Genomic DNA, 12,825 nt, shown 5'->3' with positions numbered 1-12,825 from the left:
CATTGATTTCCTGAAAATTGATCTTATCAATTGACTTATAAATAATTTTATTGTCAGCTTCCGGACAAATTGTTTGGGATTTCAATAATCTCCTCTGATCTCCATTCACATTTTTAAGAACCAAAAATTGCATCTTCTTAATCTGGAAAGACTTTTCTTAGAAACAAAATAATAGATCCTCTGCCTCCGTTTCTTCTATAGATATTAGTGTATAATGTCATAAAACTTTTGTTATCTAAAATAAGCTGGCCTTTCTCTATTGTAATATATTAACAAAATTGATGATTTTTTTGGACAGTCATGCTCACGGTGGTGTTAAATCTAGTGAAATTCAGAATAAAAAAATATCATTTTTTCTCTGGTCAGCTGTTTATGAGAGTAAATAAATAACTGATTCAAAAATGAATTCAACATCTTCATAGAAACAGCTAACAATGATTGGTATATTGGTAAAATCTTTTACAGTAATTTGAATGTTTTCAACTAGCAAAAATAATAACTCAAAATTGGATATTTCCTATTAAGCCATTTTTCAAAAGGTCTCAGCATTAATAAAAGGGAAATATCTGCTAACTACATTCAGATACTATGAAGTCGACACAATTTCTGAAGGACTTAAAAATTGTTAAATTTGACTTAGATGCAGACATTTGGGGCACACTCTAGCTAACAATTAAAATCATTGCTTTATACTTCACTTTTAATCCCAAACCCTTCTAGTGTAGTCCTGACAGACTTAGGAAATTTGGGGGGGATCGATCACTGAGAAATCCTTTTGTCTTGTTGCCATGCTTAACCCAAGATGCTTTTCTTGATGTATTCAATTTTGATTTTCCTTACTAGAAAGTACCACTTTCCGTCTCTATAACTGTGAGGTCTTTCTCTCCAGTAGAATAAATATAATGGCAATGCATTTTAAGAATGCATAGACACTAGGGTTTCTCTTCTCCATCCTCCTCCTTGGTAACATAGAGTTCTTAGTACCAAACATTTGAGTGGAAAATCCCCTGAGGCTACCTTTTCTTATGCTAATAGATTTTTTCCTTCACTTGCCTCAATTTGCAAAATATTACTGTTAACCCCTTGAGTGCCTTTCTTCCCACAGCCTGTGAGAAGCATTCTCATTGTTGTAGCTGGATCACCAAGTTGCATAATGTTGTCTATCCTGGACTAGAACTATTATAGGGAGCAAGGGGGCATAAAAGCCTTTGTGTAAATGGAGCATTTAAAGTATTCATTTTATATTCAGAGCATGAGTAGAAACAAAACAATTCTTTCTGGAAAATGTCAGTGTTTAAGGCATGGACTCTGTGATGCATTTTTCTTATTAAAAAGCAAAAAATGAACAATGCAGAGACTCATACTTCATTTTATGACACATTACAATGTGGGCACCAATATGAATTATATTCTGGTCTTTCTCTTTTCTTAACTGCAGTGTTTTTAAATAATTTGAAAATGTACATCAACTTTCAGCGAACAGACTAAACATTGAGTTTTGAGAGTTTGTTGCTGGTGGCCCCAGTATCTCTGTTTTTTGTGGAGTGTATAAATGAGCAACATATTCCATTGTCTCTAACATGCTTATCATAATATAATTCAAAAATCCATGAAAGCAGGAAAATAGAGAATATGCAGATATTAATGATCCTATATCCCACTTATTGAGACTTATTACACTAGATACTGTGCTACGTGCTTTACACACAATCCATTTAACAACCTTCTAAGGTATTATTATCATCCTTGTGGCAGACAGAATTCTATGATGACCACCTTCCCCGCTCAGCTCCTCCCACCCCACCCCCACCAATATTCTCACCCCTTGGGTATACACACTTTCTCCCAGGCATTGACCAAATACTAATCTAAGTACTGCTGCGAAGGAATTGTGTAGATGCAATTAAGATCCCAAATCAGTCAACTTTAAGAAAGGGGAGACTATCCTCAGTGGACCTAACGTAACCAGGTGAGCTCTTAAAAATATCTTGGCTCTTACTGGCAAAGGGGATTTAAAGCATGAGAGGGGTTTGACTTGAGGGAGATTTTCTGTTTCTGACTTTAAAGATAGAGAAGGTCGCCCAGCAAGGACTGTGGGCGGCTTCTAGGTGCTGAGAATGGCCCCTGGCTAACAGCCAGCAAAGAAATGCATCCTCAATCCTACAACCACAAGGAACCGAAATCTGCCACAACCACATGAACTTGGAAGAGACCCCTAGCCTCAGATGAGATCACAGCCGGAGCTGGGACTTTTATTTTAGCCTATGAGGCCTGAGCAGAGAACCCAGCCATGCCTTCCCAGGACTGCTGACCTATGGAAATAGGAGCAAATAAACGGGTGTTGCTTTAAGCTGCTAAATTTGCGATTATTTGCTGGGCCCAAAGGAAAACTAATACAATCCCCACTGTACAGGTAGGAAAACTGAGACATAAAAAACAGTAGGCAGACTAGCATGCAAAGAAAGAGAGGGGAAAATGAAGTTTTTCAATGGGCTACTTTCACTTATAAATCAGATTCTGTTTTTCATTAAGGCCACAAACATAGATTTACCCTGAAAAGCATTATGAATGCTAAGTTGCCTCATTTGTTCTGAGAGAAGGCAAATATCTCTTATTTTCTCCCTGTACTACTCCAGTGACAGTAATGTTTTCCTTATTCACATGTTATGAATTATTATTCTTCACAATAGTATTCCTGTAATTCAAGATACACTAGGATTTCCTTTTCAAGCAAAACTAGAACTCATTCTGTTGGGAATCATTAGGATTTGCGATGAGCAACCAATCATTCTGTTATGAGCCCTTTATTCAGAGTTGGTCGATGATCCCTACCAGAGCTGGAAATCTGAGCAGCTTCAACTATTCAAGCTACAGAAAAGCTTCCCAAGTCTGTATTTGTGCTCAGTGCGCAGTTTCTGAAATATAAGCAAGTGCCTGTTTTGCAACTGTTCTCACCCTTGGAGTTTTCTAATATATTGGCATTGATGTTAATTCAAAGGTTAAAAAGTGTGTTTCTCCCAAGTTAATTGTGCAGTTAATTTCAAAATACAGAATTACACTAGGGGTGGTAGTTCAGACATTGTGAACAGTAATAGTAGAACTAAGTGTCAGTAAAAAAAGTAAGTGGTAAATAGTTTTCAAACAACTATTGAATAACCGAGGAGTAGAATAGCTCTGAATCCAATGCTCACTTAAAAATTCATTTCTCCCCTTCTGTAACCTGGTCTCTCAACAAAGACACTGTGTGAGAAAAGAAACAATCTCAGTCTCCATCTCCCCTGTTTACTGATAATTGTCTCCGCCGTTTTAAGCACCAGGAAGTGTGGAGTCGATGTTGTCCGTACAAGGTCAAACGAAACAGATCTCAGACCTCAAGTTGCTTGAAGCCATTGGGAATGTGGCTGGGATTGTGCAGTCTCATTGCTAGCAATAGCTGCACTAAAAACTTTCACAACTCAAAACGACTTTCCTGCGACCTCTTCCCCAACTGAAGGAATTCACAGGAATTCTACAGCACTTCTTTTCAGTGCCATTTTCTTTGTGCCTAGCGACATAGCCGGGATGGTATAGCAAGGGCCCCTTTATATTTAATAAACTGTTAAGAATTTGCTCTGTTAAGGTTGCTTGATTTCTTAGGTTCAGTCCTGGGAAAAGAATGGGGATCTCCAGATTGCTAGTCTCATTTGCAATGCATTCTAGGCATTTTTGTCAACACAGCTGAGGTGTTCTGGGAGTGTTGTATGTGAATAGTAGGGAAAAACTATAAACCTAAATTTTTAATGATTTTAGAATTTCTCCTAAAGATCTTTAAAAGCCAGAATAAGTGCCAGATTTAGAAAACAGATGTTCTGGTATTTTAGCCACCTGTGCTTAGGATATTCAATCACTCCCAAGTTTCAAAATTCTTTGACAGTACATTTAAAGGAACCTAACTATGGAGTCAAACCACAGGCTTATTAGAACCCATTCTAATTTACAATCTAAAGATTGTATATCCTTTCTTATCTTTGAATCTCCCTATCATCACCAAATAATTGTTGAAAGTCTATGGCATATGCTTAATTACTATCTGTAAGAAATAATTTTTTTAAAAAAGGTGTTTCCATTTAGACACAGACTCAAGATGTTACGTTGAGCCCTGGCTGGTGTAGCTCAGTGGATTGAGCATGGGGCTGTGGACCAAAGGGTCGCTGGTTGATTCCCAGTCAAGGCACATGCCTGGGTTGTGCGCAAGGTCCCCAGTAGGGGGTGCACAAAAGGCAACCACACATTGATGTCTCTCTCCCTCTCCCTCTCTCTCCCTTCTCCTCTCTCTAAAAATAAATAAATAAAATCTTTTTAAAAAAAGATGTTACTTCGAGCCCTGCAAATGTTAGTAACCACCATGGTGTATTTTTAGCATTCCTTCACCAGGAAATAAAAATCACCTACTAGGTTCTAAAGTACATTGAGTTCCTTTTCCTTCTTTCTTTTTCATGTTTCTACATCCTAACAAAAGGTATGGAAACTCATATTTATTTTTTCTAATTCGCCAATAATTATCTATAAAGTAACCTCAACAAGAGAGAGAAAGCCCTTTGTTTCGTTGAGGAGCCGGGTTGCCCAGTGGAATGTGGGGGTGGCAGTGTCCCTCGCTACCCACAGAGGCGCTTCCCTGTGCAAACACATTATTCTTCATGGAGCTGCTTTGAACACAGTGCAGGGAGCACACAGCCGTGATGTATGCCTCCCGTGTTGCAGCACGGCCTGTTAGAGAAGGGAAGCATCACACATAAAATTTATTCACACACGTTCAGAAACAAGTAAAACTTCATAAGGAAATCACTTCCTTCTATTTATCTGAGGAATCTTACAGAGCCAAATTTTGTAAAAAGGGAACAATACAACATCTGTGGATGAGGAGGTTAATAGTGTTGATATGTTATTTTCAAGAAGAAGGAGGGTTATTTGTCCTCTTTAACCAGTGTTTCTCCTCCCTCACACATGGTCAGCATGTGGCACTCATTCCCTTACTGAAGGCTTCCTGTGGCATCAGAAAATGCACATACAGCACCTCAGAATGAAAGGTGCTAATGTAATTATTTTTGTATTAAACTCCAAACCGTTAAGATGCAATAACTCTAAGAAGCATAAAGTGAGAACTGAACACACACCCATCTGGGGAGGAACAGCAACAGCCCAAACATATCCAATTTTAGAAAAGCTACTTTTTATTTTGCTTGTAGAACTTGGTTGAAAAAGGCAGCTTTATTATCTTTAAAATTTGTCTGTATTGATTAGACTATCAATACAGACCAGGGGTGTGGAACTCAGTATTGGTGACTGTGATTCATCCAAATGAACCCAAAGGTAAATGGGGAATTTGGGGTAAAACACACCCAGAAATCCTGAAATATGTGATTGGCAGTCTACATACTAATCAGCTCCACACTGGCAATATTTCTTTTTTTCCAGGTGAATTTGAAAATTTTCCTGGACACCATCGTGTGAAGGTGGAGAGTTTGGAAGGATGCGTGGGGTCGGGCTGGGATGAGGAAAGATGGTGCGCTTTGGTAGGGCCTCACTGTCCTCGCTATTTTTTTCCACAGTGCCAAAGATTGTATTTGATCATCCATTTTGAAACACTATAAAGTGCCCATTAAATACAAATTCAAAAGTAATTATTACTAAGCTACATCTTACTATATCAAATATGAGCATGATAGCGATTAGTAAGTCATTTTAACATTATGAATGGCGCATACTGTATGCAAAGAATGCAGAATGGGAAGCTAGGAGAAAATCGAGGGAACCACGAAGAAAGAATGCATATTTCATAAGAGAAGGCAATGGGAACTGACCCCGGCCAGACCCGTCATTAAAGAAAAATGGTAACACACATTCTGACTTCCTTTTTCGCCTCAAACACATGCTACTCCCTCTGAGTCCTGAGTTCACAGCCTGGGTTAAATCCCTGGCTTCACCATTTACCAGCTGTGTGGTCGCAGGCAAGGAGCCTCACCTGCTAATACCTCAGTTTCCCCATCTGTAAACTGGAAATAATCAGAGTACCTTCCTCACATAGTAAATACTCAGTGAATGGCAGTTTTTTTTTTATGTTTACTTTCCCTAAATAAATCACAGTGAGAAAATGCTGAAACAACCGCCTGTGGGTCTGTTGATTCAATAGCCATCAAGAAACTCAACGTCTCATCAGCAGTCTGTTCAAATGTCCATAAAACTGTCCCAAACAAGCCCTCTGCATGTTATAATAATGGAACCTGTGCCCAATTACAAGTGAGAGAGGTTTCAAAGCCTCGAAGACTTTACTTTTATTATACTGTACTGTATTATGTATAAATATATTTATAGGTTCTCATGGTTCCCCTTATTACCATCTGTAGATTTTTCAAGTTGTTATACTATATGATGATATACTGGTTGTAGTACATGTTATGATGAATTGACTTAATATTTTCTTGGGCTCACATCTATGAAGAGTTAGAGTCATCAAGTCCATTATAACATTGTTTTTGTGGGAAAATTGAACGACTTAAATCATTTGGTCACAAGGTCAGAGTGCAGGAGCAGAAAACGGGCATGAAGAAGCCAGCTGATACTGTCCAGGTCTGGACTGAAGAGAGGCCAGCAAAGAGGAGACGTGCCCAGCTCAGCAGCAGTCAGAACTGTCCTCAGTTTCGCATGGGGTTGAAACCAAAGGAATTGTTTTAATGGTCTCCATGTATTCTTCCAGAAACAACACATAGATCTTGGCAGAGACCAAATCCATTTTAACAAAGAATGTACTGCTCTTAAATTTGAGATAATAACAAAAGCAGTGATGTTTGCTGGCTTATATCCACATATATCATTATGGCATTGTAACCCACATACGAGAAAGTAGGAAATAGCTAAACACAAAAAGAGCCAGAAGAGAAACCTGATATTGTGATTTGTACTGACCTTTGCAATGTGGGGATATTTTTCACGCGTCACTCAACCTGGAAGTTATTATCTTTCTACTCAAATCCAGATGATCTATGGGGCCCCTCCTAGTGCCCCAAAGAGGAGAGACCATCCCAGGTAGGAAGCAGCTGTTCCAGGCCTTCCACCATTTGTCTACTGGAGGAGCCTGAGCTGTCCTCACTGCCAGCCTCGTGCAAACCTGGAGCAGTCGATTAGGAAAAGCAGCTGTGCGGGCTAGAAAAATCCACTAGATAAAGGTCTGTGCTCAAAATCAAAGTTCCAGCAATGGCAGCGAGAAGCACTGAGATGTCCCTGAAGTTAGACTGAAACCAAGTGCCATCTTCACTGGGACTGTTAAGGGCACGGATGGCGGGAAGCTGTGATGGAGGCCTACTAATCGCAGGGAACCGGAGAGAGAACAGGACGTGGACCAAGACAGTTCATTAACTTACATCGCTGTAGGGAATTTACCAGCGCCTCTCTCATATGTTACTTGTAGTTAGGAGTTTGTTTTTATGCATGGAGTGCATGTATGTGGATGTATCAGCTCAAACGTCAATTTGTGCCAAGTCTGACGTGAAGTAGCTGCGTGAGGCACTGTGTTGACAAGGATCCCTACTCTGAGGCTTGGCTGAAACATGAATATTGCCGTCTGCCTTGGCTGTGGAGGAGGAACCACGTGTAGGGTACCAAGAAGAGGAGCAGCCCTCGTGACAAAGCTCAGGCCTTCACATCAGAAAATTATATTGGGTTCTTGGCATTCTCAGTGAATCTTTTGGTCTCATTATAAAGTTCTAAGTCCATGAAACCTTTTAACTGTTTTTTAAAAGATTTTTATTTATTTATTTTTCAGAGAGGTGAAGGGAGGGAGAGAGGGAGAGAAATATCAATTAGTTGCCTCTTGTTCGCCCCTAAATGGGGACCCAGCCCTCAACCCAGGCATGTACCCTGACAGGGAATCGAACCAGCTACCCTTCGGTTTTGCCGGCATTCAATCCACTGGGCCACACCAGCCAGGGCCAAGAAACCCTTTAAGATATTGTTTGAGATTTTTAACCGAGACAGGTAAGTCCTTGAAAATAATTACTATCAAAATGCCAGGGCCAAGGAAGTGCACAGATGAGAAGCAACATCCCTTACACCTTGTGTCAAACCAGACCAGCTTCTGCTAGTGCCATGAGCTGGGAGAGGAAAATTGTCATATGGCTCGCACTCAGTCCCACAGGTGTTAAGAGGACAGGGCTGGCAAGCAGAGAAGTGACTTCAAGGCTTAAAACCACCTGTGAAATACGAACGAAAGAAATGGGATAAATGGAAGGTGAAGTTGTGGCTGACATCCCTACTGGCTTCAAAAACCCTTATTTTGAGCAGACAAATGTGTTAAGTTAAAGACGAAGAAGGAAGAGAAGCTATACACACTCAAGATGGTCAGACAGATTGGGGACTGTCTACCTAACCAGGCATCAGCCACAGAGAAGCCACAAGGCAGCGGAAGTTCTGGATTCCCTTCAAACAGCTGCCTCGCTCTGGGGCCATCCTCTCCCTGCTGGTGGCCGGTTTTGGTATTGCATCAAATGTCTGATCTTCGTCTTTAGGGCCTAAGTGGAACAGGACACAGGGGAAGAACCTGAGCATTCATTCTGTTCCTCTGGCACTAAGCAACACTAACCACGACCACAGTACCGACAACTGACACAACCACAGTGGTAATAAGAGCTAAAATCTGGATGTCAACCATCATGCTTAGTGCTTGCCAAGTGTCCTCATATTTAATTCTCACAACATAATAATAATGGTAAACACATAGGGTGCTTGATATGTACCAGATACTGTTCCCAGCACTTTGCAAATATTAACATGTTTAATGTTTACAGTAAGTTAAATACCAAGATTTGTCATGAAAACCTGAAGCCCAGAGGCTAAGGAACTTGCCTAAGGCCACTAACAGCTAGTAGGTGGCAGAAGTAGAAAAGAAATTCAGAGATTTTAGGAAGCGGGCCCTCTAAACTCTGCCTTGTGGAAAAGACGTGAGGGGAGGCAGAGAGAGGTGAATTCCCCAGGCAAGGTCACAGAGCCAGACCTACCTCCGAGGCAGGATTTGAACCCAGGACTGTCCAATGTCAGAGACTGAGCACCCAATCACTTTCCTGTACTGTTGTATATAGGTTGGGCCAGAAAAGGGCTTTTCCTATCATTAACCTTTACTGTATGAGGCTGTATTGTATTGCCTTAAGACTCAAGGAAATTCAGTTATTACATAATTGATACATATTCCATTTTCAGATAATGCAAAGTCCTGTCTGAGAAAAAGCCTGAATTCTCAGATCTTACTTCTAAAATCACCTCTGCTGTCCTCTGTTTCCAGAGGTGACTGCACAGGCTCATCCTGCATCCGCATCACCAAGGTTTCTAAGGACCCACCCTCCGGATTACCTCATTCGGAGGCACTATCCACACAGTGGATTTTAGAGATCTGGGACTTGTTTGTCAGCTCTGTGGATGCTGTCCACCCAGCACTTGGCACAGCCTGCTTTTACACCTCCTACTCCCAGAACAGTGCTGGGAGGGGGCAGTGTGTGTGAATGTCGCAGCATAAATGTGACTCTGATCGCGCCCCCACGCCAGACGCCAATGCTTTCCAGTTCCCCAGGGACTCGTTTTCTTCACACCTCTCCCCTCACAGATTCAGGGTGCTACACGGGAAGGGCGGTAGCACGTACATTCTCCTCACATTTACTTTTCTGCAAAACTCAAATGCCATTACTTCTCCATGACAGACCAAGAACGTGATGTTTCCCATGGAAGCAAACTCAGGAAGAATCCAAAGCAGACAACAGTACGCTCTGAAGAACATAAATTGAAGAGCAATACCTGCATATGAAAGCCACTCTTAAGCCTTGTTTTGTTGATAGAATCATACTGCGGTATTCCCCAGCCAATTTCGCCAACATACTCGTGTTTATATTTTGCTGGTAAGCTTAGGCGCGAGGCAGGCCTCCATAAATAGCTGAGGTCTCCAGTTCTCTCCAGCGCCAAACGCTTCTCTCCTATATACGAGGTATGCTGTTGAACTTGAGGTAGATGATCCCTTTTATAATCTGGGCCTTCAAGAGACAGAAAAAATACTTTTAAAAAATCTCCACACTTTACTCGAAGATGCTTTTGTTATTTAATTAATTTACTTATGTTAATCTTTATCTGTGGATATGTTTATTGATTTTAGAGAGAGGGGGAGAGAGACAGACAGACAGAAAGAGAGAGAGAAAGAGAAACACCAGTGAGAGAAACATCAATTGGTTGCCTCCCATACACACCCTGACTGGGGGTGGAACCCATAGCCCAGGTAAGTGCCCTGACCTGGGATTGAACATGCAACCTTCTGATATATGGGACGACCCTCCAACCAACTGAGTCATGTAGCTAGAACAAAAATGCTTTTGCTTAGTTTAAATGGTAGAAATAATAATAGCTAATAATTAATGAATTTAGTATGTTCTAAGTGCTATTGTAGGCCATTTATATATGTTAATTCTATTAATCCTTGTGATAACCAAACAAGATAGGTAATATATTTCCCCCAGTTTGTAGGTGGGGAAATGAGGCCCAGAAAGATCTATTACTTGTCCAGAGTTACAGCTAACAAGCTCTTTATTCCCTGACAGGCTGTCTCACAAACTGAGCCTTTAATTGCCCCACTGAACTGCTTTGTTTATAATCAGCTTAATGCAGACATATTTTATGCATTAAAAATCCTCACTCATGTCACATGTGCAGGATGTAGGCCTTCAGACATGGGGGTGTTTTATGTACATAGATAAAATATGAAATAAGACATAGGAAACTTCCCAAATATACCAGAAGCAACTGGAAAATGAAGAAGACTGTCTGGTGATAAGGACAGCTTATAGCAGGCAATGACCAAAGCAAGGGTGTTTATTCGATCTTTTGAATGTAAGACATTGAGCAAGAAGTAATCAGTGCATTGTGAAGTGGGTGCAACAAGCACCACTAAGAGAAGGTCTGGGGAAAGATCACTGAAGTAAACTTGGTGTTGAACGTTAACAATGAGAAAATATACAAGGGAGCTAAGACTTTGGGGGAGAATGGTATTGACTAAAAATAGACAACGAGATGCTGTAGACCAAAGGAAGAACTTCACTCCCAAGATCAGAGCTGACCAAAGACCTCAGAGCCAGAAGCTCCTGCGGTCCTGCGGCCTGCCCCCTGGGCCCCGCCTGGCCCCGTGGGTCAGGGAGCTCTGTCTTTGCAGATTGCAGTCTGCTCAGGTGCTCTGATGGCGCAGTCGATGCAGCAACCAGTCTGTGCTTGGAAAAGTAACCTGCGCTTTCCAAGGAAGTTGGAAACATGAGAAATCAGTCTTCATACTCCTGATTTTGGCAGCTGTTTTCACAGCTTCCTAATCTTCATTACTCCCCCTGATGCAGTGAGTATTCACTGTGGCTAATTTCCCTTGATGAATACACTGTGGCTTCAATTTTATCTGCTTCAGGTTTTCACTCGTGTATAATTACTTTGGTAAAATACAGAATGGCCAGAGCATGAAAATCTGTTTTCTCTCTCTCGGTATGACAGGTGTTGAGGTCTCTCCTACAAAACTCTGGACTTTAGGAAATTTTTGCAACCTCCTCTAAACAAGATGTAATACAGAAAAACTGTGCTAGTCTTGTTGGAATTTGTGTATGTTTAGGCCAGTGCTTTTCCAAATGTTTCACCAAATGCTGTTCCCATGAGTGCACCTAAAAATACATGTGTGTGGGGGGTGGGGGGTGGCTGGGGGTGCTGCACAGTCAAATATATTTGGGAACACTGTTTGCTACATTTGTCTTTTAGATATTCCTAGAATATGAAAGTATATTAAATGTTTTGAGAAATCACATGGTAAATAAATCTGTTTACATTTATGTAATCTAGAGTTTTTCAAACATTTAAACATGGCACGTTTTTCTCTACTGGGTCCTGGGGTCATGTGTATGAATCTTACAGACACCAACAGGTTTGGGGAAATATTGATCCTATGTATAATGTTTCCGTTATTGTTAAAATGTTGTCACTACCACATTCTACTACAAATGTTAGAGCAGGTGTGCATCTGTCGTTAGTTCCTTAGTCAGTCCACTCTGTGGACTGCAAGAATCTTTTTAACACAGCCATGACCTGACAGCCGAGTTAAAAGCATTGAATGTTAGTATAGTGAAAACCACAAGTGCTCTGCAAACCAAAAGTGTGTGTCGGGGGTGGGGCCTTGGTGGTCTCCAATCCAAGTTCTCCATGGCTTTAGTCCAATCACTGGACTTTCCTATACCATCATTTCTGCTCCTGTGCTTTAGAAAGAGCTCGATGCAATGAGCATGGCACAGGAGATCGCTGGGAAGACCTGGCTGTGGCCAGGCAGCCAACTCAGGCACCTCCCTGTGCAGCAGAGGCAGTTGGAGGCCTGGGCCAAGGTGGGCCCCACATTCACAGTGGACCTATCGCCAGCCCAGTGCCACCAACCAAAAGACTCGCGTATCTCTACCCAACCAGCAACACGCCGAAATGTGGTTTGCCTAATGAGACGGTTCCACAGGTGTTTGGCTTTAAACAGCCCCTTTTCCCTCTCTCAAACCTGGAGAGATACTCCGTTTTCCCCCGGAGCTTGGACTCTACGCTGGGTCTGGTTCCCTGCTTAAACGTAACCATTCCAGTTCACGCTGGATCTACGTTCCTTATTTTTCCTTTAACAAGTATTTCTATTCAACTACTGTTGTTACAACCCTTACTGTGTTTCTATTCTTTCTGCTTTTGTTTTTCCCATCCTATGGCAACTATGCTCGGATCTTCCACCCTCTTCCCGAAAACTCTAGCTCTCATTTGGCCGAC

At 41.4% G+C, this 12,825-nt stretch overlaps 1 protein-coding gene across 1 annotated transcript in view; it reads right to left on the bottom strand.

Moving 5' to 3' along the window:
* Positions 1-12,274, bottom strand: part of C8H4orf45 (chromosome 8 C4orf45 homolog) — a 36,797-nt gene extending 24,523 nt beyond the window's left edge. Inside the window, exons 1-2 of the mRNA XM_036034458.1 lie at positions 12,269-12,274; positions 9,817-10,104 (exon numbers count right to left, since the gene is read on the bottom strand). Of these exons, the coding sequence (XP_035890351.1) occupies positions 9,817-10,104; positions 12,269-12,274 (294 nt within the window). The remainder of the gene's footprint in view (positions 1-9,816; positions 10,105-12,268) is intronic.
* Positions 12,275-12,825: the final 551 nt, after the last annotated feature.

The sequence above is a fragment of the Phyllostomus discolor genome, chromosome 8, assembly GCF_004126475.2.
Source record: "Phyllostomus discolor isolate MPI-MPIP mPhyDis1 chromosome 8, mPhyDis1.pri.v3, whole genome shotgun sequence".
Classification (NCBI taxonomy): domain Eukaryota; kingdom Metazoa; phylum Chordata; class Mammalia; order Chiroptera; family Phyllostomidae; genus Phyllostomus; species Phyllostomus discolor.
This window is presented reverse-complemented; position numbering and strand designations above follow the sequence as displayed.